General features: G+C 53.3%; 3 protein-coding genes across 7 annotated transcripts in view; 1 reads left to right on the top strand and 2 right to left on the bottom strand.

Annotated features, from left to right (window-relative positions):
* The window catches only part of BLOC1S1 (biogenesis of lysosomal organelles complex-1, subunit 1), an 18,072-nt gene extending 13,539 nt beyond the window's left edge, over window positions 1-4,533 (bottom strand). The window contains exons 1-2 of the mRNA XM_011970066.1: window positions 4,522-4,533; window positions 2,572-2,575 (exon numbers count right to left, since the gene is read on the bottom strand). The gene's annotated coding sequence lies outside the window, so the exon portion shown is untranslated. The remainder of the gene's footprint in view (window positions 1-2,571; window positions 2,576-4,521) is intronic.
* Window positions 3,343-24,813, top strand: ITGA7 (integrin, alpha 7). Of its 5 annotated transcripts, XM_011970071.1 has the most exons (27): window positions 3,343-3,896; window positions 8,201-8,328; window positions 8,428-8,507; window positions 9,941-10,196; window positions 10,686-10,817; window positions 11,090-11,209; window positions 12,112-12,319; window positions 12,453-12,646; window positions 13,005-13,093; window positions 13,208-13,335; window positions 13,486-13,581; window positions 13,757-13,818; window positions 13,957-14,126; window positions 14,597-14,746; window positions 15,375-15,490; window positions 16,036-16,228; window positions 16,311-16,391; window positions 16,484-16,543; window positions 16,614-16,633; window positions 16,744-16,818; window positions 16,951-17,053; window positions 17,771-17,947; window positions 18,113-18,244; window positions 20,741-20,854; window positions 21,399-21,497; window positions 21,603-21,728; window positions 24,093-24,813. In XM_011970071.1, exons 1-27 carry the CDS (start codon window positions 3,691-3,693, stop codon window positions 24,321-24,323), a joined length of 3,546 nt encoding a protein of 1,181 aa, XP_011825461.1. In that variant the 5' UTR covers window positions 3,343-3,690; the 3' UTR covers window positions 24,324-24,813. The 5 variants fall into 5 exon arrangements, with proteins under 5 accessions (XP_011825461.1, XP_011825462.1, XP_011825459.1 ...); XM_011970069.1 differs by lacking the exon at window positions 10,686-10,817 and having other exon boundaries at window positions 3,356-3,896; XM_011970067.1 differs by lacking the exon at window positions 11,090-11,209 and having other exon boundaries at window positions 3,356-3,896.
* Window positions 24,774-27,802, bottom strand: METTL7B (methyltransferase like 7B). Its single transcript, XM_011970073.1, has 2 exons — window positions 27,096-27,802; window positions 24,774-25,568 (listed from the first exon to the last, which is right to left on the bottom strand). The coding sequence occupies exons 1-2, from the start codon at window positions 27,591-27,593 to the stop codon at window positions 25,332-25,334; spliced, it is 735 nt and encodes a 244-aa protein (XP_011825463.1). The 5' UTR covers window positions 27,594-27,802; the 3' UTR covers window positions 24,774-25,331.

The raw sequence follows: 27,802 nt of genomic DNA, 5'->3' as shown, positions 1-27,802 counted from the left end.
GCCTCCCAAAGTGCTGGGATTACAGGTGTGAGCCACTGCGTCCAGCCTGATTTTTGTATTTTTGATAGAGATGGATTTTTGTCATATTAGCCAGGCTGGTCTCAAACTCCTGACCTCAAGTGATCCGCCTCCCTCCCTCCCAAAGTGCTGGGATTACAGGTGTGAACCACCATGTCTGGCTTGGAAATTATTTTGAAATAATTATAGAGGAAGTTGCAAAAATAGCACATGAAATCTTGTGAACCTTCACTCAGTTTCCCCTAATGATGACATCTTATATAACTATAGCACAAAATCAAAACCAAAAAGTTGATATTGGTACAGTATTGTTAACTGGCCTGCAGGCCTTACTCAGTTTTCACCATTTTTTACATGCATTTATTTGTTTGTTTGTAGTTCTGTGCAGTTTTAAATCATGTATAGATTTGGATAATCACCACCATAATCAAGATACAAAACCCATTACCACAAAGGAACCCCCTTGTGTTATTCCTTTGTATTTGTCCCCACCCCCCTCCCTCCTTGTCCCCTGGCAACCAGTAATCTGCTCTTCATCTCTATAGTTTTGTCATTTTGAGAATGATATGCGAGTGGAATAATACAGTTTCAGCATTTTTTTGTTTGGAGACAGGGTTTCACTCTACCGCCCAGGCTGGAGTGCAGTGGCAAGATCATGGCTTACTGCAGCCTTGACCTCCTGGGCTCAAGCAATGCTCCCACCTAGCCTCCTGAGTAGCTGGGACCACAGATTTGACTAATTTTTGTATTTTTTGTAGAGATGGGGGTCTCCCTATGTTGCCCAGGCTGGTCTCCAACTCCTGGGCTCAAGTGATCCTCATGCCTTGGCTTCTCAAAGTGCTGGGATTACAGGCATAAGCCACTGTGCCCAGCTCAGCATTAGTTTTTAATTTAACTAATTCCTAAGTTCTTGACTGAAATACAAGAAGTTCTCTAACAGTTTATTTTAATATTGAGCTTACCCCATTCTCTGGATCCTTCTAGTTTCTTTTTTTTTCTTTTTTTCGGTGATGGAGTCTCCGTCACCCAGGCTGGAGTGCAGTGGTGCCATCTCAGCTCACTGCAACCTCCACCTCCCGGGTTCAAGTGATTCTTGTGCCTCAGTCTCCAGAGTAGCTGGGATTACAGGTATCCACCACCACACCCGGCTAATTTTTGTATTTTTAGTAGAGACAGGGTTTCACCATGTTGGCCAGGCTGGTCTTGAACTTCTGATCTCAGGTGATTCACCTGCTTCGGCCTCCCAAAGTGCTGGGATTACAGGCATGAGCCACCGTGCCCGGCCCCCTCTAGTTTCTTAATTTCCCTCTTCACCTACAATATTATCTTCCACTCCAACATTCTGGTCTCATTTCTCCTTGAGAGAAATCTACATGTCTAAATTTACTAGGCTGGTCTAGCGTGCTCTTGTGTGTTCCCCTCCCTCCCTTGACCCTCTATTTATAGCCAGGCTAATTTTGGGTGGCCTCTCTCTCTCTTCTTTCCTGATCTTTCCTCCTGTGGTGGTGAGGTGACTTCTCAAATATTTGGGCAGAGGAGGTCAGAAGCAGATTCTTGGCATCTGATTTCAGCCCTCGATCACAGAAGCCAGTGGAGTGGGAATAGAGGCAGGCAGAAGCTGCAGGTGCCGATAGGAGGCAGCTTGGGCTCTAAAGGCATTTTGAGCTGGGGTCGGGGAGGCCTGGGCAGGGAGTCAGTAGTCCCCGTTCTGTCCTGATTTTGCAATTCTGCATTCCCATGTCAGCTCTTCTCTACTGTCTGGGGCTCTGAGATATTAAAAAGAATGGGGAGGGCGTGGTGAAAGTAGAATCCTGGTGCCAGCCCTGCTGACAGCATATGTATTTCCTTATAGTACCTGTTTAGAGATGTGTTAGTGCTCTGGAGGGGATATCTACAGGTGTAGTATTGGAAAACAGAGGGCCAGATTTCCAAATGTCTGTTAACTTATCCAAGGCAAAGACTGTCCCAGGGCCAGCAGAGTGAGAATCCAGTTTTTTTTTTTTTTTTTTCAAAGAAATACAATCCTGAACAATGAAGTAGGAGAGACAAAGAGAACACAGGAAGAGGAAGGAGGTAGGACACATACTGGAACTTTTCAGAAAGGGAAGGAGAAGAGAGAATCATAAGAATATGATAGTGTTTGAGGGGCAGAGACAACATTAGAAACATTGAGAAATACTCTGAGAAAGATTCCAAGTGTGACAGAGACAAGAATGATGACAAAATAGAATTTGGGATGAGACAAAATCAGATAGTGAGAGAGAGAAGGGAAGATGGACAGATGTATATTCACAAGACCAACACCAGTAAGCAAGAGGAGTAGGAAGGGGAAGTGGGAGCAATCGAGGTTCCCATTATGCCAAATTATTTCCTGTCTCTCCTCCTGGCCCCATTTCTTTATCGGAGGAATAAATAGCAGAGAGTTGGAAAGTGTCCCACCACCCCCTTGCCTCTGTCCCGGCCTGATGGAAAGGGAGAGGAAGAGGGACAGGCCATTGGGTCCCTGTGGAGATCCCATCTCAGCCCCACCCAGGTCCTCCTGAGCCAGCCCACGACTCTGCCCCCTCCCATCCCCTTTCATGGATAGGAAATATGCAGTCCTGGGAAGGGTCTGGTAGCTGGGGACACCCTTTACATCCCTCTGCCTCTCGGGTCCAGTCTCTTTCATCTTTGCATTCTTTGACACCCCCTCCCCTCCCCACTGCTTAATTTCCTCTTCCTGTAATCATCCCCAGTCGTTTTCTTTTCTCTCTTCATTCCATCCCTTGTCAATTAACCTCTTGCCCTTCTTTCTTCCTCTCCATTCCTTCCTTTTTTCCATTTCTCCATTTGCTCCCCATATCTCCCGAGTTTTTCTCTCTCTTCTTGCCTCTTTTTCTCTGTTCCCTTGAATCCTGACGATGTGGCTAGCACTGCTGTGGTCATTACCGGGCTGGGGGCGGGGGATGGGATAGGATCGGGGAGGGCAGCGATCTGATCCCAACAGCAGAAAGAGTGCTCTATGTGACCATGGGGAACAGGGAGCACTAAGATGCCACGCTGGACCCAGGCCCAGGACCGCTCCCCTTACGTTTCCTCTCTCTCTGCAAATTTCTCTTCCCAGGTTGTCTTCTAGCGTCTTCCCACTTTTCATCTCTTACCCTCCTTCCTCTGTTTCCGCCCCTCTCTTTCTATCTGTGCTTCTCTCCCACCGCATTCCAAGGCGCCGCCTCCACCACTCCCGGGCTGGGGATGGGATCGGGGGGAGAAGGGGAGGAGAGCGCCGCGCAGGGGCGGAGCCGGAGCCGGTGCTGGGCTTGGGGGGCGTGGTGGTGGGGGGTCAGCAAGGCTCGTTTCCACCCCAGCCACCAGCCTGGGCATTCCCTTGGCGACGCGTTTGGGTCTCCACCTGCTGCGGGAACGAGGGGCGGGGCAGGGGGCGGGGCCTGCGCGGTGTTCCCGGGAGAGGAGGCGGGAGCCGGAGTGGACGCCCGAGCTGCGGCTGCTGTAGTTATCCTAGCCCGTGCTGGGGCGGCGGAGCGGCGGGAGGCAAGGCTGGCGGGGCGAAAGACTGGGAAACCTCTGAAAGACCAACGAGACTTCGGAGACCAGAGACGCGCCTGGGGGGACCTGGGGCTTGGGGCGTGCGAGAGTTCCCTTGCACTCGCTGGGAAAGCGCGCGGGGATCGTCCCATGGCCGGGGCTCGGAGCCGCGACCCTTGGGGGGCCTCCTGGATTTGCTACCTTCTTGGCTCCCTGCTCGTCGAACTGCTCTTCTCACGGGCTGTCGCCTTCAATCTGGACGTGATGGGTGCCTTGCGCAAGGAGGGCGAGCCAGGCAGCCTCTTCGGCTTCTCTGTGGCCTTGCACCGGCAGTTGCAGCCCGGACCCCAGAGCTGGTGAGTCACCGCACCCGCCCGGAGTCCCCATGCTCCAGCCACAGATCGTCGTCCTCCCCACTCTGCGGGGCACCTCATTTCTCTGTCTTCCAGCCCCACCAAGACCTTGACTGCCCACAGACATCTCGCACCCCAACCTGGAGCCTTGCCTCATCTGACTTGGGTCTGACGCTGTACTTCCCGGCACTGAGACCCAGGATTTTGCCTTAGGGATGAGTTGGAAAGGAAGGTTCTTGTCTTGGCAGCGAACCATCTCCTTCTGGGCCTTTCCCCCAACTTGCATCCTTGATCCAGCCCCAGGGCCTCTGGCTCCCCTGCTTCTTCCAAGGGCTGGATTCCCCAAGGGAGGGAGACTGTCTGTCTCTGCTTAGAATAGGAGGAGATGGAAAGGACATAGAGGTTGAGGGTGCCATGAGAGGGCTGCATGCAGGGCAGACTCCAGAAATAACTTCCTGCCAGAGCATTGCCATGGATGGAATGAGGGCAGCAGGGCACTGGAAGGCCAGGAGAGAGCTTCCACTTCTGTGGTTTAAGACCATGGGAAGATTGGGAGAGGATCTGCAGGTCTGGCAGCCTGCAGTAGGTGGCTTGGTGATAGTGGCAGAAAACTGAGCCCCCAAAGTACTAGTAGCAGTAGTAGTAGTAGCCGCAGCAGCTGTAACAGTGAGAGAGATCCAGGAAGGATGCTGGCCAGGCTGCTCCCCTTCCTCCTCTTTAGCAAATTTCCAGCTCCAGGAATCTCAGTAGCAGGTCAAAGACAAGAGGAGTAAGGGGTGGAGGACAATTCTAGTTCTTTCTAATCAGTTCAGGACCCATGGGAGATGGATATACTTTTGTGAGGGGCCTGTGACTGGTCATGTTGCCTGTATCCTTGGCTCTCGCTACATGTCCGATTGTAAAAAGAGAGGCCAGAGATGAAGAAAGCTTCTCACCCGCTCCTGCTAGGGGGCTTTTCTCTCTCCAACCAGTGCCTAAGCCACATTAAGTATCCATTACTGGGATCAATGCTGTCCACTGGGACTGTCTTCTCCCTCTACTATTGGTCTGGGGGCAGGGGGCAGAGACAAGAGCTCATTTCTCACTTGCTTGGGGAGTGGGGGCCTAGCTCTAATCTTTCTTCCTCCATTATCCCTATCATCTGGTAGCAGGGGCTGTGGTCCCCAAAACTTTGGGAGAGATAGAAAGCAATGGACTTCATCTCCTCTTCTATTTACCATCTGCTTCCTCATTCACCTTTGCTCCCTTCCTCCCTTCCTCCCTCCTTCCCCCATCTGCCAGAGTTCGAGGACTGGAGACGTTTTTAGGACATGCTGAACTCTCTAAGCTATTTCCAGGCAAATTCTAGGTTATTTTTAATAGCTTGGTCTCTTGTCATTTCCCCCTCCTCTCTGAAGGTGGCCCCTGATTCTGTCTCCCAGAGCCAAGCTGGGGGCATTCCCAGAGGGCCTGACTGCCTCACCCTGCTTTTGCTCCAGCAGGGGGTGCTCTGCTGCCCGGGAGGGGGGTGAGGGAGGGGGGCATGTGAGAGGCCAGGCACCTGCTCAGTCCCTAGCTTTTTAGTTGCAGGTTGCCTGCCTTAGCACACCCTGATGAAAACAACTTCTTGCCTGTTTTGATGTCTTTTAGTCTAGCTCTGGGATGAGACGTTGAGGTCTAACCTTTGCTGTGTGGTTCCAGCCTCATTTATTTCCTTCAATTGTAAAATGAATATAAACAATAGTATTACTACATACAGTTGTTGTGCAGATTAAGAGTTCTTAATATATGTAAAATGCTTAGAATAGTGCATAGCCCACAGTGAGTGCTGTGAAAGTGTTAGTAGTACTGCTATTCTTGTATTGTGATTCACAGAGCGCTTTACAGAGATTCTGGATCCAAAGGCTTGGCTAGAGGGCCTCCCCTGCTGAGCCAGCCTTCCAGGCCAAGCATCCTCTCCAGAGGGCCACCCAGATTGAGAGGGGCCAAAGAGGGGCTGGACTTGGGCTGGGGCGCTGGAGTGTGTGGAGAATGGAGAAGTGCGGTGGTCGTGGGCTACTCCTTTGTCTTCACTTAGCTGAGCTCCCAGGGAGTCCCTCTGCCCCCAGCTGCCAACACTTTTTTTTTTTTTTTTTGCCTTTCTCTCTGCAGTGGCTGCACTGTGGCTGTCCAGAAGCCTGGGGTGGTTTAGGGCTTATGGCATGAGCTCAGGAAGGAGTGTGTGTGTGGCTGGACCACAGGTGGAGGGACTAGAGAGGCTGCGGCTGGGTGCTCTTGTTCCACTAGGGATCGAGTGGTCTCTTCTCCACCAAGAGCAGACTGGGCATATCTATGCACTCAGCTTCTTTCCTCCACATGGGCCCCTCCCCTCCTCCCTACTTTTGGCCTCCAGAGGAGATGTGAACATAGAACAAAGTTAACTTGTCTGGGTGCTTAGCTATGCACTGACCAACTGTGACACTGGATATCTCTATGAGTCCACAAAATGTGTGTGTTCAGTAAAACACATCCTGACACTCCCTATGGGGCAAGCACAAAGATGAAAAGACAGCCCCAACCCTCAGTGAGATGGTCACCTCTATATTTGGAGGTTGGGGGGACTGCTGACTTGCCTGAAGGTTGCCGTTTATTTGCACAGGGCTGTATCACCTCGTTTCATTTTCTGCCCAGGGTACCCTCATCTCCCCTCTCCCTTCTTCCCTTTCTGGGGTGGTCTCAGTGTTCTAGAGACAGGTCAGTCACTGAGTGGAATGACAAAGTATTGGAGTTAGGCCCATGTGGATTTGAATTCCAGCATCACTGCTTAGTGTCTTTGAGTGAGTTTCCTCATCTGAAAGACAAGAAGAGAATCCTTATCTCGTAGGACTGTTGTGATGATTAAATGACATAATGCATGTGACTTGCCTATCCTGGTGCTTGGCACATATGTGGACAGTGATGAATGTTAGTTTTTCATATCCCTGGTGTCTAGCTTCGGATCTGACATCATAGTAGGTGCTGAATAAATATGATTTCCTTGTCTCACCAGCACCTGACACAGGGCTTGGCATATGATAGACTCTCAATAAGTAGTTGAATGTCAAATGTGTCTTCTCGTCTCTACTACTCCCTATACCCCTTCTCTCTGTTGACACTGGCCCTGACAAGGGATGGCAGCTGCTAAGAGACGAGGAGGAGCTGTGGGAAGGAAGAATGGTTCTCTGCCCTCCCCCTCCACCCCAGCAGACCTGGCACAGTGTCCCACAGATGCCTATCTGTAATACTGCCTAACATGGTTTTGGGCTTTGCCCCCCCAGGAAGGGAGATGGAGGAGAAGAGTGTGGGAGAGAGGCCTTGAGGTTTGTGCCACTGCCACTTCTGAGTCTCTCCTTCTGCAAAGAGAGGACACATGGAGCCAGCTGGGTGTCAGTCGTCTCACCTCATCCCAGCCTTCACTCTGGCCTGGGGCTTCAGCCCCGGGGGACCCAGGCAGCCTCCATTCCCAGCACAGTGCTTCCCTGGGGAAGACGTCTTGGCTGTGATCATGGAAAATTGTCCTGCCAAGAAAGTTGTAGCTGGGAAAGAGGCTGAGGGGGAGGCAGGAGAGAAGACTGGGTGGGGGTGAAAGGGAAAGAGAAATCATAGACATGGGGAGAAGGAAGGATGGGGAAGGGGATTCAGGATGTCGGGAAGAGAATGGGGTAGCACTGGACTCAGAAGGAGAAACTTGTCCCTACCTCCATGCCAGCCAGAGTGACTGATCGAATCCTGGGCTGGCACAGCTTCTGGGAGATGAGGTCTTTGCTGGGTCCCTGATGAGGGGGAAGTGGATCTGTATCTAGCCTCTTGCCTGTCCTCTGAAGCTGGTCCCTGAGCCACATTCTGATGCCGGTGTGGGGCCCTATTACTTTTGCTCCCAGCATTCTTGGCATTTCTGGCTGGGTTTCAACTAGACTGGGTTGGGGGAGCAGAGCAGAGCTTGGGGATGGGGCCAAGGAGGGGGTAGGGAAGGCCTACTCAGGAACAGGTGCTGGGAACAGGCGGTTCTTTCAAACCAGCAGTGCTGGCCTGGCTGCTCGGGTTGGCGTGTGTGTGTGTGTGTGTGTGTGTGTGTGTATCTACTGTGCATGTTGATTCCTCATCCAGCTGGTATGTACATGCAACGTGATGACTGCATGACCAAGTATATTAATTTGTCCTTGCCAGGGTTTGAGAAAACTGACATTTGCCCCTTCTCTTTAGTCCTTGAACACTCTCTTTAGTACTGAGGGGTTGGGCCTGGGCAGCAATAAGGAGGTTGGATCATTCTGACATCTAACTCCTGTCCCTGTCCCTGCCCCATCTTGTAGGCTGCTGGTGGGTGCTCCCCAGGCCCTGGCTCTTCCTGGGCAGCAGGCGAATCGCACTGGAGGCCTCTTCGCTTGCCCCTTGAGTCTGGAGGAGACCGACTGCTACAGAGTGGACATCGACCAGGGAGGTGTGGCCCTGCATGAGCGGAGTGGGGGAAGCGTGTGAGCGGGGAGGAGAGGACTTGGGCTCCTCTTCCCTCCCCTGATTCCCAGTGTTCTGCCTCCAGCTGATGTGCAAAAGGAAAGCAAGGAGAACCAGTGGTTGGGAGTCAGTGTTCGGAGCCAGGGGCCTGGGGGCAAGATTGTTGTGAGTATTGCTTCTCATGACTGAATGCAAGGATGGTGTGTGTGTTTGTGTGTGTGCGTGTTTATGGTGTGTGCATATGCACAGGTGTGCTTAGAGAACATAAGTTAGGAATATGGTATGATACCAAGTACATCAGGGAGATATAAAAAGGTGTGAGGCCTGGTCCTTGTCCTTATACGTGTAAAAACGTCTGTCCCTTCATTCATCCATCCATTTGTCAAAGTCTTACTGAGAACCTTTTAAGCATCAGGCATTGTGCTAGTTACTACAGGGGAAGGCTGAGCTTGGTGGCTCATGCCTGTAATCCCAGCACTTTGGGAGGCCGAGGCAGGTGGATCACTTGAGGTCAGAGGTTCGAGACCACCCTGGCCAACATGGCGAAATCCTGTCTCTACTAAAAATACAAAAAAATTAGCCAGTCGTGGTGGCAGGTGCCTGTAATCCCAGGTACTCGGGAGGCTGAGGCAGGAGAATCACTTAAACCTGGGAGGAGGAGGTTGCAGTGAGCTGAGATCACACCCTCGCATGCTAGCCTGGGAGACAAGAGCAAAATTCCGTCTCAAAAAAAAAAAAAAAAAAAAAAAGACAGGGCTCACTGTTTCTCACTCTCGCTGTGTCTTTCAGTAAGACGCACAGACACACAGTTACCAATACAGATCACTGTGGGGCAGAAGCTGGTTAATGTTAAGTGAGTGGTCTAGTCTCCAGTCTATAAAAATCCAAAGGAGGAGTAGAGAGAAGACTTCTGCAGATGGGGTGATTGGAGCCAGGCTTTAACAATAGGTAATACCTAACCTGTGCAACATAGTGGGACCTCATCTTTATAGAAAAGAGAAACAAATTAGCCAGTCATGGTGGTGCATGTCTGTAGTCCCAGCTACACAGGAGGCTGAGGTGGGAGGATCACTTGAGCCCTGGAGGTCGAGGCTGCAGTGAGCCATGATCGTGCCACTGCACGATGGGTGACAGAGTGAGACCTTACCTCAGGAAAAATAAAAGAGTAATGCTTGGAGAGTGAAGAGGACAGCAAGTTCTTTGCAGAGGAGGTGCTAACACTTACAAAGCTCCAGGGACAGGGCCAAGCTTGGCATTTTGGAGGACTGTGAAATGATCAGGGAGACACACATCCTATGTGGTGGCTTAGTCGTGTCTTTTGGCTCCAGGCAGAATGTGGAACAAGGAGATGTCCATTTGAGGGCAAGGAAGTGGGTGCAGACAGGTTGCTGGGTTATGCATGGACCTTCGTAACATTGGCAGGGTAATGGTGCTTGAGTGGTGCCGGCATAGCGGTATGTGTGTGTATGTGTGCATGTGTGTGTGTGCGTGTGAGCACACACGTATCAGTGTCTGCCAAATCTCTGCATGTGGGCAGCATGCCTCAAGCAGGTCCCTGGCCCACAGAGTGAAATGATCCCCATCCCTTCCTCCCCCAGACCTGTGCACACCGATATGAGGCAAGGCAGCGAGTGGACCAGATCCTGGAGACACGGGATATGATTGGTCGCTGCTTTGTGCTAAGCCAGGACCTGGCCATCCGGGATGAGTTGGATGGTGGGGAATGGAAGTTCTGTGAGGGGCGCCCCCAAGGCCATGAACAATTTGGGTTCTGCCAGCAGGGCACAGCTGCCGCCTTCTCCCCTGATAGCCACTACCTCCTCTTTGGGGCCCCAGGAACCTATAATTGGAAGGGTGAGTCACTCCTCGGGGAGGGGAGAAGGGGACTGAAACCTCCTCTTACCTCGGAGACATGGCCAAGCATGACCACATGTGCACTGCTGTATGGCCCCAGGGCACTGCCATGCCTTCCACCCCCACTGAGCTAGTGCACACGTGACTGGGGGGTGCCTCCTTTCCCTTGCACGGCCAAGTGTTCCTCAACGTGCTGGCATGGGCCCCAAGTGCACGCTGGGCCTGCAGCTGGGGCCTGCATGCTCCAACACACTAGCCCACACCTCATCACTGCCATTCCCGTCTCCGCACGCTGCTGCTGGCTGAGCTGACACTCGGTGAGTGTGATGCCACATCTGGGGGACCCCAGGAAGCCTGGGTTGGGAACAGGGTGGGGAGAGGGCTAGAAAGAAGAGGAGGGGCTTCCCCGTGTGCCTATCTAACTCAGTGTCCAGCTTGAGGGGTATTCCTTGCACCCTGCCCTGGGCACTAACAGGACTGTCCTTGCAGGCACGGCCAGGGTGGAGCTCTGTGCTCAGGGCTCAGCGGACCTGGCACATCTGGACGACGGTCCCTACGAGGCGGGGGGTGAGAAGGAGCAGGACCCCCGCCTCATCCCGGTCCCTGCCAACAGCTACTTTGGTAGGGACCCCTCTCCGGCCCAGAGCTGCTCTAACCCTCTGCTCCTCTCTTTTGTCCTCCCTCTCCATGCTCCCATCCTTCTGTCTCTGTTTCTGTCTCTCACCCTGTCTCTCTCTGTCTTTCTGTCTCTGGCTGTGATCTCTCTGGTCTCTTTTTCTCTCTCTACCTCTTCTTCTTCCACCTTTTTCTGGCCTTTCTGTGGCTCTGTCTCCCTACTCTGTGGCCCCTCCTCTGGATGTCCCGTCCCTGGTGTCTGCCCCCACCCCCCACAGGGTTGCTTTTTGTGACCAACATTGATAGCTCAGACCCTGACCAGCTGGTGTATAAAACTTTGGACCCTGCTGACCGGCTCCCAGGACCAGCCGGAGACTTGGCCCTGAATAGCTACTTAGGTTTGTAAGCTCCCACCTCCTGGACTCTAGGGGCATGGCCTGGCCTCCCCTCCTTCCCCAGGGAACTTGACCTTTGGCGCCTTATAATCTCCTCCTCCCCCAACACACACCTAGGGAGACACACATTGGGCCCAAATTGCAGAGAAGAGCCGGGTCCAGTGACCAGGCCTAAGAAGAGGAGGCCCCAAGGGTGATGGCCTCTGGGGCTGTGAGCCAGGGGTCTCCAGGGAGGAAGATTCAGGTGGAGTGAGAGGGCCAGGGCTGAGGATATCCTGGGAAGGACAGTCCTGCCTTCTAGGGGGACTTTCCTTGAGGGATGGATGGTGGGCACATATTGAGGAAAGGGCTAGTGTTGTTGGTAAGTCCCTCTCCTTGTCTCATCTGCCTCCCTCTGCAGAGGAGGAGGAAACCAGGCCTGGGAGATGTTTGGGTGAAGCAGGCTCTCTCTCACTCCCCCTTGTCTCCCCCTCATCCATGTGAAGACTTCCCATTCCTGTCAGGATGAGGGAGTGGGGGGAAGAGGTGCACTGGGTGGGATTCGGGCCTGAGAGGGACCTCTAGCTCTTCTAGCTACCTGGGTGTGGGCAGGATCAGGCCACTGTGCTCAGCCTCCTACCTGGGCTCCTGGCCTTCTCAGCCATCACCGTTCTGTCTCCTGCCCATTCCCTGAGGCTGACCTCACTGCACTTTTTGTGCCAAGCTTGTCTCTGGGCCTGGTGGGTGTGGGGGGCTGCCAGGCCCTGCGGGAAGGAAGAGTCATCCAGCTGTGGTGCTGATGACTTGGGGGAACCTATCTTTTGACTCTTAACCTAGGGGAGGGGGCAGGGGATGGGGGAGCTGTGACAAACCCCAGCTTCTGGGTCTTGGGGTGAAGACTTAGGGGTAAGTCACCCTTTCCCCAGGCTTCTCTATTGACTCGGGGAAAGGTCTGGTGCGTGCAGAAGAGCTGAGCTTTGTGGCTGGGGCCCCCCGTGCCAACCACAAGGGTGCTGTGGTCATCCTGCGCAAGGACAGCGCCAGTCGCCTGGTGCCTGAGGTTATGCTGTCTGGGGAGCGCTTGACCTCCGGCTTTGGCTACTCGCTGGCTGTGGCTGACCTCAACAGTGATGGGTGAGTGGGTAGAGGGCCGTGCCACCTGAGGGAGGCTGGGTCCGGTAGCCCCATTCTGGCTGAGGCCACTCAGCCTCCTGCTGGCTCCTCTGGCCAGGAAGGACCCGTACTGAATGTTTCCCTCTCTCCATAGCTGGCCAGACCTGATAGTGGGTGCCCCCTACTTCTTTGAGCGCCAAGAAGAGCTGGGGGGTGCCGTGTATGTGTACTTGAACCAGGGGGGTCACTGGGCTGGGATCTCCCCTCTCCGGCTCTGCGGCTCCCCTGACTCCATGTTCGGGATCAGCCTGGCTGTCCTGGGGGACCTCAACCAAGATGGCTTTCCAGGTGTGACTGGGAACTGAAAGGCTCAGGGGAGGGAGGGGCCGCAGGAGGGATGGGGACGCCCCTCAGAGGTCAGGGTGTGGTCTTCTGAGGACTCCGGGAGTGAGGGTTCCTGGGCTTATGTCTGAGCTTTACCATTTACCGGCTTTCTGACCTTGGCAAGTTACCTAACCTTTTTGCGTTAGTAATGTCTGCAGGGAGTGGCCAAGAGGATTAAAGATGATGTACGTAGAGTGCCTGGGATTTTGTAGCCTCTCAATAAAATAGAAAACATACCTGAGTGACTGGGGCAAAGTTGAGGCCTGGACCTTGTCTGCAAGGCCCCCAGCCAGGGTGACTGCCTTTTCCCTGTGCCCTGCAGATATTGCAGTGGGCGCCCCCTTTGATGGTGATGGTAAAGTCTTCATCTACCATGGGAGCAGCCTGGGGGTTGTCGCCAAACCTTCGCAGGTGAGGGGGGTCGCTGGGATGAGGGAATGGGTGTGGGTGGAATCAGCAGAGGCATCGGGGAGGCAGAGGCCTGAGGGAGTTGGGATCGAGGGAGGCTGACAGCCGGTTCTCTAGGTGCTGGAGGGCGAGGCTGTGGGCATCAAGAGCTTCGGCTACTCCCTGTCAGGCAGCTTGGATGTGGATGGGAACCAATACCCTGACTTGCTGGTGGGCTCCCTGGCTGACACCGTCGTGCTCTTCAGGTGAGCCCCTCACCACCACTTCTCCCTCCCTGAGGGTGTCAGCCCCTCCCTGTGACTCTGACCCCCATCCCGGTGCCAAATCTAATGCTCAAGATTGTTTCCCAGCCTCACGTTCTCACATTTCTGGTGCCCTTGACTCCCCAATCCCAGGGCCAGACCCGTCCTCCATGTCTCCCATGAGGTCTCTATTGCTCCACGAAGCATTGACCTGGAGCAGCCCAACTGTGCTGGCGGCCACTCGGTCTGGTGAGGCGGGGTGGGGTGGCACCTGGACCCTGGCAGCTTCCCCTGCCCTCCCTTTGATCCCTTTATCTCCCCAGTTTGGGGCTGGGGCTGTGACAGGATGTGACAGATGGGGTGGGGGTGGGGGCCTTGGCCCATCGGCCTCGTTTGGCTCAGGAGCCACCCTCTGCCCCCGCAGCGTGGACCTAAGGGTCTGTTTCAGCTACATTGCAGTCCCCAGCAGCTACAGCCCTACTGTGGGTGAGTGCAGTCCCCGCTCTGCGGCTCGCCCTTTTGGGTTTCCCAGGGAGGGGGGGTCACTTCAAGGTCACCCTGGGAATAGGGTGAGCTGGAGGAGCTCTGCAGCTCAGTGACGACTCCTCTCCCAACATGCCACAGCCCTGGACTACGTGTTAGACGCGGACACAGACCGGAGGCTCCGGGGCCAGGTTCCCCGTGTGACCTTCCTGAGCCGTAGCCCAGATGAACCCAAGCACCAAGCCTCAGGCACCGTGTGGCTGAAGCACCAGCATGACCGAGTCTGTGGAGATGCCATGTTCCAGCTCCAGGTGGACACTGACCCCTTGGCTTCTGAGGGTCATTGTCATGGCTCCATCTCTTTTCCGTGATTCCTCTTAGCTGCTTCTTCCCGAACACACTTGTGCCTCCTTCTAAGACCTAGACACGTGGGAAGCCTGTCTTCTGAGCTCACTTTCTCCTCATCTGCTGCCCTCTCCTGTCATTTCTGCATTCCCTGGAGGAGGAGGAGGTGCAAGGGCTTCATGTCCCCCCTTCCAGCTGAATGGAGGAGGTGGCAGCTTTTATCATCACATCTGGTCCTCAAAGCCTTAAATCCTGGGTTTCTCCTGCCCCCTACCCCAGTCTTTCTCCCTCCTCCTTGCTCAGTTCTCCACCTCTCTCATTTATGTCCCTAAGCTTCTTTCCAAGTTTTAGAATTGGTCCTAGGTCTGGCTGGGGCTCAGAGCAGGGCTGAGGCCTGGGGATTGTTCCAGTGAGGAACAGCCCTTCCTCTTCCTAGGATAATGTCAAAGACAAGCTTCGGGCCATTGTAGTGACCTTGTCCTACAGTCTCCAGACCCCTCGGCTCCGGCGACAGGCTCCTGGCCAGGGGCTGCCTCCAGTGGCCCCCATCCTCAATGCCCACCAGCCCAGCACCCAGTGGGCAGAGGTGAGCATGGGTTCTGGTTTAGCCCAGGAGGAGGAGCTGGGAGGGCAGAGATCATAGTCCCTCCCCAGTGACACCCATTCATAACTCATAGAGCCCTTTCATGTATGCTACTCCAGTAATTCCTCATATCTCTAGGTGCCCAAATGACCATGTGTTCCTAGTCAAGAGGACAGAGCTCCTCCACTCCATGTAGTCATTCAGGGGCTCAGGTTGATGGGATTCTGTAATCTTCAAATGAGGCCTTCAAGCTCTTGAAGTCACATTCATCCCGTTCAGCTGGAAGCGGGGGACATGAGGCCCCTTGCGTGGTTTTTATGGCCGGCCCAGAAGTGGTGCCCTTGACATCCCTTCCGGTTCTAAATCTGGAACTCAGTTACATGCATGTGAGCTGGGGCAGTGTGGTCCAGTTCTTGACTTGCTGTTAGTCTCTACCATGGCATGGTAGTGCTCCCATCATTTTACTGCAGAGGAGAGGACGTAGTTCAGGATCACACGCTGGTAAGCAGCAGATGAGAGTTGAGCACAGGTTGTTTAATCCTGTGATACTCTAACCCACTGTATGCCATGGTGAAGGTTTGCCCCCTACCTTGTCCCCTAGGAATGCCCCTTATCTCCTGTCTCTCCCCAGATCCACTTCCTGAAGCAAGGCTGTGGTGAAGACAAGATCTGCCAGAGCAATCTGCAGCTGGTCCGCGCCCGCTTCTGTGCCCGGGTCAGCGACACGGAATTCCAGCCTCTGCCCATGTGAGGGGGGCAGAGAGCAGGGTGGGGGTGGGAGGGCAAGAGTTCGAGGACTGAGAGAAAGCCCCCTCAGGAGGACCAGTCAGAGGGAGGGCTGAGCCTGCAGAGAGGGCAGAAGGTGGAAGAGGACCTGCTGATGACTTAGAGACTGCGATGAGGGTCAGTGATGGGGCTGCGGGGGCTCCCATGGCAAGGGATAGCAATCCTTCACAGTACACTAATAATACGCAGTCTACATACATCTCATTGGTTAGTCTTCAAACCTCTGTGAGGTAGGAATTATATTAGTCTCATTTTATAGATGGAGAACTGAGGCCTAGAGAGGTTAAGTTAGTTGCCCAAGGTAAGTAATGGTGGAGCTGAGATGAGAATGGAGGTCCTCTGACTCCCAGTTGTGTGTACAGAGGCCTGAGGCTTGGATGAGTGTGATGGGGACCTGGAGTGGGAAGAGAGGCTCAGGGAGTGAAGGCAGGTACTGGGGGGAGCAGACTGGGAGGGGGAGTGGTAGGGGGAGGTGTTCTTAGCGGGAGTGGGGTCTGACTCTCCAGGGATGCGGATGGAACAACAGCCCTGTTTGCACTGAGTGGGCAGCCAGTCATTGGCCTGGAGCTGATGGTCACCAACCTGCCATCGGACCCAGCCCAGCCCCAGGCTGATGGGGATGATGCCCATGAAGCCCAGCTCCTGGTCATGCTTCCTGACTCACTGCACTACTCAGGAGTCCGGGCCCTGGACCCTGCGGTGAGGACCTGGGGGCAGGATGGGGTGGGGTCTTGAGGGGCTCCAGTAACTCAGACTGACCTTGCCTTCTCTCCCATTCCAGGAGAAGCCACTCTGCCTGTCCAACGAGAATGCCTCCCATGTTGAGTGTGAGCTGGGGAACCCCATGAAGAGAGGTGCCCAGGTTAGCACATCTGCCCTTATCCCTATGTGAGTAGCCTCTCCATAAGCCCATAGACCACCCCTGACTCTAATCGCTTTCCACCCTTGGCCTAGGTCACCTTCTACCTCATCCTTAGCACCTCAGGGATCAGCATTGAGACCACGGAACTGGAGGTAGAGCTGCTGTTGGAGATGTGTATAAGAGACAGCCTCAGGGATCAGCATTGAGACCACGGAACTGGAGGTAGAGCTGCTGTTGGCCACGTAAGCCAGGCGGGGCCGGAGGGGTGAGGTGGGGTTGTCATATTGACCTCATCTGACCCCTTGGGAGGCGCCTGTGCCTGATGCCCATACTTGCCCCGCCCACTCACCAGGATCAGTGAGCAGGAGCTGCATCCAGTCTCTGCACGAGCCCGTGTCTTCATTGAGCTGCCACTGTCCATTGCAGGGTGAGTCTGGCCCAAGTGGGTACCTCCATTGGAGGGAAGGGGCATTGCCGCTTCCAAACCTTGGCCAGGGCCTTGCCTGCACTAAGCCAGGCCCCAGACCTTCTTACCCCTGTTCTGACCTTTGCACACCAGGATGGCCACTCCCCAGCAACTCTTCTTCTCTGGCGTGGTGAGGGGCGAGAGAGCCATGCAGTCTGAGCGGGATGTGGGCAGCAAGGTCAAGTATGAGGTCACGGTAAGTGTCAGGGATGAGGCCCTTCCATGGTTGCCCTCCCTCCTTGGCACAGAGGAGAGGCTGAGCTGTGTCCCCAGGGCTGGGGCTCTTCTACCATGTGGCAGCATGCTGGTCTAGTGAGTCTGAGGCCTCTGGTCTGCATCTGGACCTTGGCTGTGGTAAGGTGTTTCTGCTGGGGCCTCACCTGACCTTTCCTGGTCATTCTGTCTGGCTGTCTCACCTGCTGGTCTGGTAGGCCATGAAAGTCCAGGGAAGCTTCTCTGCTGTAGGCCTCAGCTGGGGGATGGGAACATGGGGTGGGAGTTAATGTCTCTCCCTGGAACTCTGCCTTTGCTTGGCTGGGGCCTCCCCTCACACCTTCCAGGGACACTTCTAGGGTTCCCTGGATTTGGTGGGTGGGAAGAATGGTGCCTGGTGGGGTCTAGGATCCTGAGTATTTGTTGAAATTATGTTTCCTGAGGGCCTTCTCTTCAGCCCCTGTTCCTTCCATCTCTGTGGATTTACGATCCACTTGAAAACTGAGTTCCTTGGCTGGGCATGGTGGCTCATGCCTGTAATCACAGCACTATAGGAGGCCAAGGTGGCAGGATTGCTTGAGCCCAGGAGTTAGAGACCAGCCTGGGCAACATAGCCAGATCCTGTCTCTACGAAAAATTAAAAAAAAAAAGAAAAAAGAAAACCTGAGGTCCCTTCCCTCATACTCTCTTTTTCCCACAGGTTTCCAATCAAGGCCAGTCGCTCAAAACCCTGGGCTCTGCCTTCCTCAACATCATGTGGCCTCATGAGATTGCCAATGGGAAGTGGTTGCTGTACCCAATGCGGGTGGAGCTGGAGGGCGGGCAGGGGCCTGGGCAGAAAGGGCTTTGCTCTCCCAGGCCCAACATCCTCCACCTGGTGAGGCTTAGGTGGGGGTGGGGGTTAGATGTTGGGAGAGATGTCATGGGGAGTAAGGGTAGTGAGTGCAGTGATGGGGCAGGAGGAAGGTGGTGGGGTGGAGATTCTATCTCAGGACGGCTGTGATTGGGGGGACACTCACTGAGACCCCCCTTCTGTGTCCAGGATGTGGACAGTAGGGATAGGAGGCGGCGGGAGCTGGAGCCACCTGAGCAGCAGGAGCCTGGTGAGCGGCAGGAGCCCAGCATGTCCTGGTGGCCAGTGTCCTCTGCTGAGAAGAAGAAAAACATCACCCTGGTGAGGGCAGGCCAGACTTGGTGCAGCCGGAATGGGAGTGTGGGGTGTGGGGGCACAGAGCTCCAGGGTACTGTGTGTCCAGGAAGGGTAGCCTATTGAGACACGTGATGGTCAAACGCCTGGGTGCAAGTTGACCAGATGTTCCCATCACAGTACATAGGAGGGGGTGCCCGGGAGGCAGCTACTGACACTGCAGACCTCCTTCCTGCTCAGCCCCTGCAATTGCTCACTCTAGAACAGGTCACTCCACCTGAAGCAAGTTAGTTAGCCAAGCAATTGATTCACCTTACATTTATATAAAGCATTACATTTTATAGGTGATGGGATGGGGTTAGCCCATCCTCACACTTTGAGGTCTGTTGGTCGTTCTTCTGAACTCTTATAACATAAAAAAGTCAATTTGTGTAAGGACACTTGCTCGATGTTTACAGTATTAAAAATGTTAAGTTCTTTTTTGTTGTTGTTGAGACAGAGTCTTGCTCTGTCGCCCAGGCTGGAGCGCAGTGGTGCGATCTCAGCTCACTGCAACCTCCGCCTCCCTGGTTCAAGCAATTCTCCTTCTTCAGCCTCCCGAGTAGCTGGGACTACAGGTGCATGCCATCACACCTGGCTAATTTTTGTATTTTTAGTAGAGATGGGTTTCACCATGTTGGCCAGGCTGGCTGGTCTCGATCTCCTAACCTTAAGCGATCTGCCTGCCTCAGCCTCCCAAAGTGCTGGAATTACAGTCCTGAGCCATGTGCTTGGCAAAAACACTAAATTCTAAAAGTTCTAATAATGAAGATGATAGTATATTAGATGTGATTTATTAAGTCTACCCCTTTTGAGCAGTTTTGCTTTCCCCTTTTCTGCTTGTTTTGCAGAGTTGTGTTGTTTAGGTGAAGGTATTGAGCAGATCCGCACATGCTCTGTGCCCCTCCCTGCTAGGATGGGGCTCGCAGTGACAATGTGGTGGGGACGTAGATTAGGGGAGGGTCTCTGGCCTGACTGTAAGGAGGTGGAGGTAAACCTCAGGTGGAGCCAAGAAGATCCTTTGCAGGGGAATGTTAGCAGCTGCTGCAGTCCCTGCACTGGGTCCTCAGCTCCCCTGGGAGCATGGCATGAGGCAAACTGAAGAATGTCAGGGGATGTAGGAACCTGTGTCATAGCTGTTGCTCTGTTACATGGATAGTCCTCCCTTCTCCACCTGACCAATTTCCCCTGAGAGGTCTCCCTTTTAAATGGGAACTTTGAAATAGATTCTTTTTGTTTTCATGTTGAAATGTATTTATTTATTTAAATGACAAAAATTATATTTATGTATAATATGATGCTTTGAAATATGTTTATACTGTGGAATGGCTATATTGAGCTAATTAACATACACATCATCTCACATACTTATTTTTGTGGTAAGAACACTTAAAATCTGTTCTCTTAGTGATTCTCAAGAATACACTATGTTGTAATTAACTAGAGTCCCAATGTTGTGCAATAGATCTCTTAAATAGATATCTCTTCCCTCTGTCTAACTGAAACTTTGTACCTTTTGACCACCACCTCCTCCAGCTCCCAGCCACACCCCGCCTTCACCCCAGCCCTAGGTAACAACTATTCTACTCTCTACTTCTATGAGTTCAACTTTCAGATTCCACATATAAGTGAGATAATGCAGTATTTATCTTTCTGAGTCTGGCTTACTTTGCTTAACATAATGTCTAAAGTAGATTCTTTTACAAAAAAGGCAGAAGGCCTTGCTTTTAGACAGCTTGGCTGAGGATTCTTGAATGGCTCAAAAGTGGCACAAGAAAAGATGACTCAAAGAATTCAGACACTCTGAAAGCCATTCTTCTGTATCTGGATTGTGGTGTGATGATATAACATAACTTTCAGGCAAATGGGTCAAGAGGTGGTGATTGGGCCAAATGGATTTAGGTCAGTCCTGGAAAGAACAGAGCCTGAGTCCCCTGCCCCCCCAGGAGCTCCTGAGGCAGCCTCCTCCTGCTTCAGTGAGTTTGGGTTTAGGGCAGGGGTGTGGCTGTATCGAATATGGAGCTGAGTTCAAATATTTGCTCCACCACTTATTAGCTTTGCTAGTGTTGTGACCTGAGGCAGGTCACTTGGCCTCCTTGGGCCTCCTCAGTTTCTTCCTTTGAAAAATGAGGGTGATAATAACATGCACCTTGCAGGACTGTTGCGAAGCTTAAATGAGATAAGTGCCCGACAAGTAGTAGGTGTTCAATAAATGGGACTGTCATTAGGTAACATAAGCATCACTTGGGGAAGCTACTCTGCCTGTGCTGTCAAGTAAGAGATTCCCCTCCATGCTGCCCCCTCTATGCATTTCAAAGCTGAATAGCTCAGATTTGGGGTAGGCAGCTGTTTTGGATATAAGATTAGTTTGAGAAGACTTCCTGGAGGAGGGGAGTTTGAGGTCAAGTAAGGAAAATGGGAGAGATGGCAGTCTCAGCAGGGTCAAACTGAGTGGCTTAGACCCTTGTCTGTCCTTATCCCTAGGACTGCGCCCGGGGCACGGCCAACTGTGTGGTGTTCAGCTGCCCACTCTACAGCTTTGACCGCTCGGCTGTGTTGCATGTCTGGGGCCGTCTCTGGAACAGCACCTTCCTGGAGGTGAGGATACCACTGAGGCTCTAGTCTGTTTCTTCTTCCCCAAAAGCCCCTCCAGGACTCACTTCTCCTCCCTCCTCACTGTCCAAATGCAGCATCCTTTTTTTTTTTTTTTTTTTTTTTATGAGATGGAGTCTTCCTTTGTCCCCCAGGCTGGAGTGCAGTGGTGCGATCTCAGCTCACTGCAACCTCTGCCTCCCAGGTTCAAGAGATTCTCCTGCCTCAGCCTCCTGAGTAGCTGGGATTACAGGCACGTGCCACCACATCCGGTATTTTTGTATTTTTCATAGAGATGGGGGTTTGCCATGTTGGCCAGGTTGATCTCAAACTCCTGACCTCAGGTGATCTGCCCTCCTTGGCCTCCCAAAGTGCTGGGATTACAGGTGTGAGCCACTGTGCCCAGCCAAAATGCAGCATACTCTTAACCCAAAGCAGGCAGAAACATCCTCTGTGTTGGGCACCATGACACTGATAATTTCAGGAGGTAAGGGGAAGGGAGGGAGACATGGGGCATTTAGGAGACGGGTCTCCTTTCCTATTCCCTTAGGAGTACTCAGCTGTGAAGTCCCTGGAAGTCATTGTCCGGGCCAACATCACAGTGAAGTCCTCCATAAAGAACTTGATGCTCCGAGATGCCTCCATAGTGGTGAGCTGCAGGGCTAGGGGATGGGTGGGGAGGACTCTTTTCTTTCCTGCTCCCTCCAGCTCGTGTTCCATTGACCTCTTGCTCCATTGACCCCTTGCTCCCCAGATCCCGGTGATGGTATACTTGGACCCCATGGCTGTGGTGGCAGAAGGAGTGCCCTGGTGGGTCATCCTCCTGGCTGTACTGGCTGGGCTGCTGGTGCTAGCACTGCTGGTGCTGCTCTTGTGGAAGGTGAGGCTTGGAGAGGGTGGGGCTGATGGTGGTGGACTTCCTGGTCGGGTGGGCAGCCTTTTGTACTGTGGTTCTGTCACCCACCCATACACTCATGTATTCAGCAAATCTGCACTGAACACTTACCCTGCATGTCTCAGGAACTCTATTAGTCCCTGGATGTTTCAAAGATAAATCAGATGCAGGCTGGGTGCAGTGGCTCATGCCTGGAATTCCAGCACTGTGGGAGGCCTAGGCGGGTGGATCACTTGAAGTCAGGAGTTTGAGACCAGCCTGGACAACATGGTGAAACTCCATCTCTACTAAAAATACAAAATTAGCCGGGTGTGGTGGTGTGTGCCTGTAGATCGAGCTACTTGGGAGGCTGAGGCAGGAGAATCGATTGAACTCAAAAGGTGGGGTTGCAGTGAGCCAAGATGGCACCATTGCACTCCAGCCTGGGTGACAGAGCGAGACTCCATCTCAAAAAAAAAAAAAAAAAAAAAAAAAAATTCAGATGCAGACCTCATTAGGGATTTTATAGTCTAGTGGGGTAGGAGTGGTGAGCCTGTAGTCAAGGACAAGGCAGAAAGTGTTGAGTTGAGAAAAGGCAGTGGGAGTTTAGAGGGAAACAAGCTTGAGAGGAGGTAGCACTGAAACCAGTCCTTAGAGGAAGGTTGGGTGGTAGGGTCAGGATGTAAGAATATGAGGTAGGTGGGGTCTAGCAGGACCATGGCAGGCAAAGTCATGGAGGCAGAGAAGTGTGATCTGACTTAACTAGAATGTGGCAGTGAAAACTGGAAAGGTAAGTGTGGCCAAGAAGGCCAACAAGCGTGGAGAACAGCCTCCAGGGAACTGCCCTCAGGGCGGAACTCGGAGCTTCCCCATACCAGGCTTTGCACGGAAGTATTCTTGTACACCCAGAGCTGTATACAGAATCATATTATCATCCAGGGCTCAACGTAAAAGTATGCACATGCACATGTCAGTACAAGGAATCACATACATCACCAGGGATCATATGCTGAGCCATCTGCCACATCTGGGGCTGTGTTCAGAACCATACATGTCCTTGGGGCTCTGGAGAACTGCCCCTGCCTGCACCTGCTCTTTGGGACCAATCACAGACTAAGCCACCCTTTGGCAAGTGTGAGTCATCAGTAGACCAGGCTCTGGAGTGGCATCCAAGCTGTTGGGGACCTTCCCAGTCTTAGGGGAGATTGATGCCTCTCTGAAACTGGCCCCAGGATGCTTGCTCCCTGCTTCCATGGAAGGAAGACAGAGCAGAGATAGAGGCTCCCGTCCTTCCTCAATCTTTCCCTCCTCTGCCTCCTCTGCCCTGCTTCTCCCTCGACATCCCAGTGTGGCTTCTTCCATCGGAGCAGTCAGAACTCACCTTTTCCCACCAACTATCACCGGGCCTGTCTGGCTGTGCAGCCTTCAGCCATGGAAGTTGGGGGTCCAGGGACTGTGGGGTAACTGTTGTGTGTGTGCATGTGTATATATGTGTGTGGGTATGTATGTGTGTGAATATAAGGAGAATTCCCAGCACTCAGGGGATCAGGAATGTTCAGGGTGAAAAATGAGATTGCATGAGAGTGATGTGAGGTGAGAGGTAATTAGAAGGGTGCAGATATAAGGGTAAGTCTACACAGCCTGAGGCGTGCACAAAGGGTTGGTGGGCTCATGGGGTGTGCATGTGGGTGTGGGGAGGTCGCATGCATGCTTTTTTCTAGGGGCATGAGTGTGCAAGGAGATGAATGTGTAAGGAGATGCCATGCAGTCTGAGCATGTAGGAGTCTTGGGCCTCTGAGTGTGAGTGTGCAGGGGCACATTCCCACCCTGGTGTGTAAGGGCCAGCATGGTCCTGATTTAGGGTGGGGCTAGACTACTGTATTGATGGACAAGAGGGCGTTGCTGTAAGGGGCATGCTGCCCAAGGTACAAGTACACAGGGTGCATGTTTATGGGGCTTGAGAGGCATCATTCTAGAGATGCAGGGGACTAGGAAGCCATTTTCTTCCTCAGGTCTTGTTTGTGTTCTGGGGGACACTACTGGGTCTCTTAAGAAGCTAGAGTGGGTAGAAATCTTGAGTCAGGTCCTGATGCTCCACCCTCAAGGCCCTCTTTCAGGGGCCAAGGGAGATGCCCTTGGTCCTGCCTCTTGGATGCCTTCCTGGTCTCCCTCTTGCTGTGAATGAGAACCTGGGGACCCGGCACTGATGGGAGCACCATGGGTGTTGCCCACCGCACCACATGCTGTTCAGCCTGTTTCCTTTCTGCCGCAGCAGGGATGGTGAGGGTGAGGAGCTGTGCCGTGCTAGGCGTCTGCTCCAGGGACCACAGCTCTTCAGGCTCCTCATGGTCCGGCCTGGTGTCCTTACAGATGGGATTCTTCAAACGGGCGAAGCACCCCGAGGCCACCGTGCCCCAGTACCATGCGGTGAAGATTCCTCGGGAAGACCGACAGCAGTTCAAGGAGGAGAAGACGGGCACCATCCTGAGGAACAACTGGGGCAGCCCCCGGCGGGAGGGCCCGGATGCACACCCCATCCTGGCTGCCGATGGGCATCCTGAGCTGGGCCCCGATGGGCATGCGGGGCCAGGCACTGCCTAGGTTCCCATGTCCCAGCCTGGCCTGTGGCTACCCTCCTCCCCTTCCCCAGGGATGGCTCTTTGGGATGAAGAGGGTAGAGTGGGCTGCTGGTGTCGCATCAAGATTTGGCAGGATCGGCTTCCTCAGGGGCACAGACCTCCCCCACCCACAAGAACTCCTCCCACCCAACTTCCCCTTAGAGTGCTGTGAGATGAGAGAGGGTAAATCAGGGATAGGGCCATGGGGTAGGGTGAGAAGGGCAGGGGTGTCCTCATGCAAAGGTGGGGAGAAGGGATCCTAATCCCTTCCTCTCCCATTCACTCTGTGTAATAGGACCCCAAGGACCTGCCTCCCCAGAAGTGCCTTAGCCTAGAGGGTTGGGGAGGAGGTTGTGTCACTGACTCAGGGGCTCCTCTTCTCTAGTTTCTCCTCTCATCTGACCTTAATTTGCTGCATCAGTCTAGTGGTTTTGTGGTTTTGTCTATTTATTAAAAAATATTTGAGAACAAAACCTCTGCCTCTTAGAGTCTTGCTCCCTCATCCCCAGCGTCTCTGATTCTCCCTGGCGCCCCCAGCTCAGGATGAAGGTGGTAGGGGGAAGAGAGAGTCAGGGGGGCTTGGCAGGGATGCAAGCACCATGACTTTCGTGACCAGTTCCTAGAGACACATGGGTGTCGCCTCAGGAGGACAGCAAGGGGAGCTTTACCATGGGAACAAAGGAAAGGGCCAACGTCGGGAGGCAAACATTGGGAGACTAGTCCAGAAACTTGCAGTTAAGGATACAACAGGGTACAAATGTTTACTCCCTGTGGTCAGGGTAGAAGTAGACTTTATCACTGTCAAAGGAGGGATTGAAGTTAGAGACTGCCCTGGCAGAGGTTGGGGAGACAGGGACTAGGAGATGGGACAGGAATGGCTTTTCTCATTCTGCTAGGTCCCTCTCAGTGGAAGATACGTAGGCTGGTGGGTGACTTGTTCTAATTGGAGGCTGGGGAAGGAGCAAATGAGTGCCTTGGGGCTTGGGAAAAGTTATTTGACAGCCTTTCCCATGATGTGGGGCCCAACAGGTAGCCACTTGAAGAGAGGGGGCTGTCGTTCCATTTGGACTTCGGAGAACTGGGCATTCTCAAGATCCTTCCAGGTCTCTCTGGTGAGGCAGCAGCCATCCCCAATGTGTTTCCAGGTGGGCTCTAAAACTTGCTGCCACATGAAGGCCCAGCTTCCATGTGGTTCCGTCACATGCTCCCAGAAAAAGAGCACACCTCCCTGGGAGGGAGGAGAGAGTTAGTGTCACTTGGCTCCATTCTGACCCTGCTCCCTATCGCGCTGATCAAGACAGTCAAACTTCTTGGTGAAATGGGAGCTGCTGGTCTGAGAGTTCGTGGAGCAAACTGTTGTGCCCCTGACCTTTTCTGCATCCCCTGCTACCACCTTCAAAGTGCATGTAAAGAACCTCATAACTGTAGGGACATGGCTGGTGGGAGATCTTTAAAGGCTGACCAGAATAGCCCAGGGCAGGCAGAAGGGGAAATTGAGAAACAGGAGTGGAGGGCCCATTGTATTCTTTTTTTTTTGAGATGGAGTCTCAGTCTGTTGCCCAGGCTGGAGTACAATGGCGTGATCTCGGCTCACTGTGACCTCCACCTCCTGGGTTCAAGTGATAATCCTGCCTCAGCCTCCCAAGGAGCTGGGATTACAGGCATGAGACACTACGCCTGGCTAATTTTTGTATTTTTCAGTAGAGACAGGGTTTCACCATGTTGGCTAGGCTGGTCTCAAACTCCTGGCCTCAAGAGATCTGCTTGCCTCACCTCCCAATGTGCTGGATTACAGGCGTGAGCCACCTCGCCCAGCTGGGCTCATTGTATTCTGAGATACAGTGAGAGAGATACTCTCTCATGAGACCCAGATGCATATACAAACCGCTTCCTGGACATCGCTGTGAACATCCCAGGGAAACCTCAGGCCCAACTCTTGACTGAAGCTGGGGTTCCTCAAGCTCCTCGCCTCACTATACTCTCCCTAGGTGATCTCAAACCTAGTAAGTCCAAAAACAGCTTTCTTCCATCTCAGTAAATGGCACTTTCATCGGCTCTCCCCTCAGTTGCTCATGCTAGAAACCTGGAAACTATCCTGAACGTTCTCTCGACAATCTGATGAATTCTACTCTACTTCCCCTACTATCTTTATCTAGAACACTCTTTTATTTTCCCCACCCTGTCACTCTGCTTAATCCCTCATATCTCTTTTTTTATTTTTTATTTTGAGACAGGGCCTCACTCTGTGGCCCAGGCTGGAGTGCAGTGGTGTGATCATAGTTCACTATAATTAGAACTCTTGGGCTCCAGTGATCCTCCCACCTCAGCCTCCTGAGTAGCTGGGACTACAGGCATGCACCATCACACCTGGCTAGCTTTTGTATTATTATTATTTTTTTTGTAGAGACGGCGTCTCACTATGTTGCTTTGGCTGGTCTCGAACTCCTGGGCTCAAGTCATCCTCTTGCTTCGGCCTCCCAAGCACAGATCTCGATTTAAACTTCAGTCACTTAGGTGTCCTCCCTGCTCCCCTCCCTGTCCCACGGTGGTAGGTGATTCTCCTGTTGCTTCCACAGCACCCAATTTTTCCCTGTCGTGGCACTGGTCATGTCTCCTATTCACCAGCAGGTAGGGATGGATGGGGTGTCTAATGTGCTACTTACTACCTCAGACGCCCCATTCTGGGAGCCGAACCCTGGGGCGGCTGATGCTGCGTTTGCCTGCCTCACACCCATCTCCTTCCCACTCTGCTTACCGGCCTCAGTACTCTCTTGACCTCCTGCAGGACCTTCCTCGGGCTCTGCACAGAGCACAGCACCAGGGTGCAGACCACCACATCCATGGAGCCATCAGCCAGCTGTCTCATGTCCTCTCCAGGAGCCACCACAAACCGTTGGTACTGGAGGTGCCTGTTCTCAGCCATGCTCTTTGTCAGGAACTTCTCAAAGTGGGGATTTGGGTCTAGGCAGGTAACCCTGCAGCCCGGTGGGTAGAACTGAAAGTTGGCTCCGGTTCCGCAGCCCAGCTCCAGCAGGTCCACCTTCCCGGAGGCTCCTGTAAGCCCCTTTATCTGGCTGAAGAGCTCCCGTTTCTTGCCCTCCATCTTGCGGTTGCTCTTGGCAGTCAGCACAGCCATCAGGTAGGGGAAGTAGGTTTTGCACAGGGGCTGCCAGCAGCCCAGCAGAGCCATGAGGTGCAGGGGCAGGGTAAGAAGCAGCACCAACAGCTGCAGGAGTGGGACCAGGACGTCCATGGCAGACCAGCTCTGAGCTGTGCTTCCGCTGGGGCACTGGCTTTTTCCTTGCTCAGCCCCTGCAGGCACTGGCGTCCCCTCCCGCTGTGATAGGACTTTGCTCCTTGTCTCCTACTTGACAATTTCCTATTTGCCAGGGTTGAGTGGGTGTATGGAATTCCTCCAGAGGGCGCAGGTCCCACAGCCCCACAGGCTCTTCAATGACTTTT

This window comes from Mandrillus leucophaeus, unplaced genomic scaffold, assembly GCF_000951045.1.
Source record: "Mandrillus leucophaeus isolate KB7577 unplaced genomic scaffold, Mleu.le_1.0 Scaffold927, whole genome shotgun sequence".
NCBI lineage: Eukaryota > Metazoa > Chordata > Mammalia > Primates > Cercopithecidae > Mandrillus > Mandrillus leucophaeus.
This window is presented reverse-complemented; position numbering and strand designations above follow the sequence as displayed.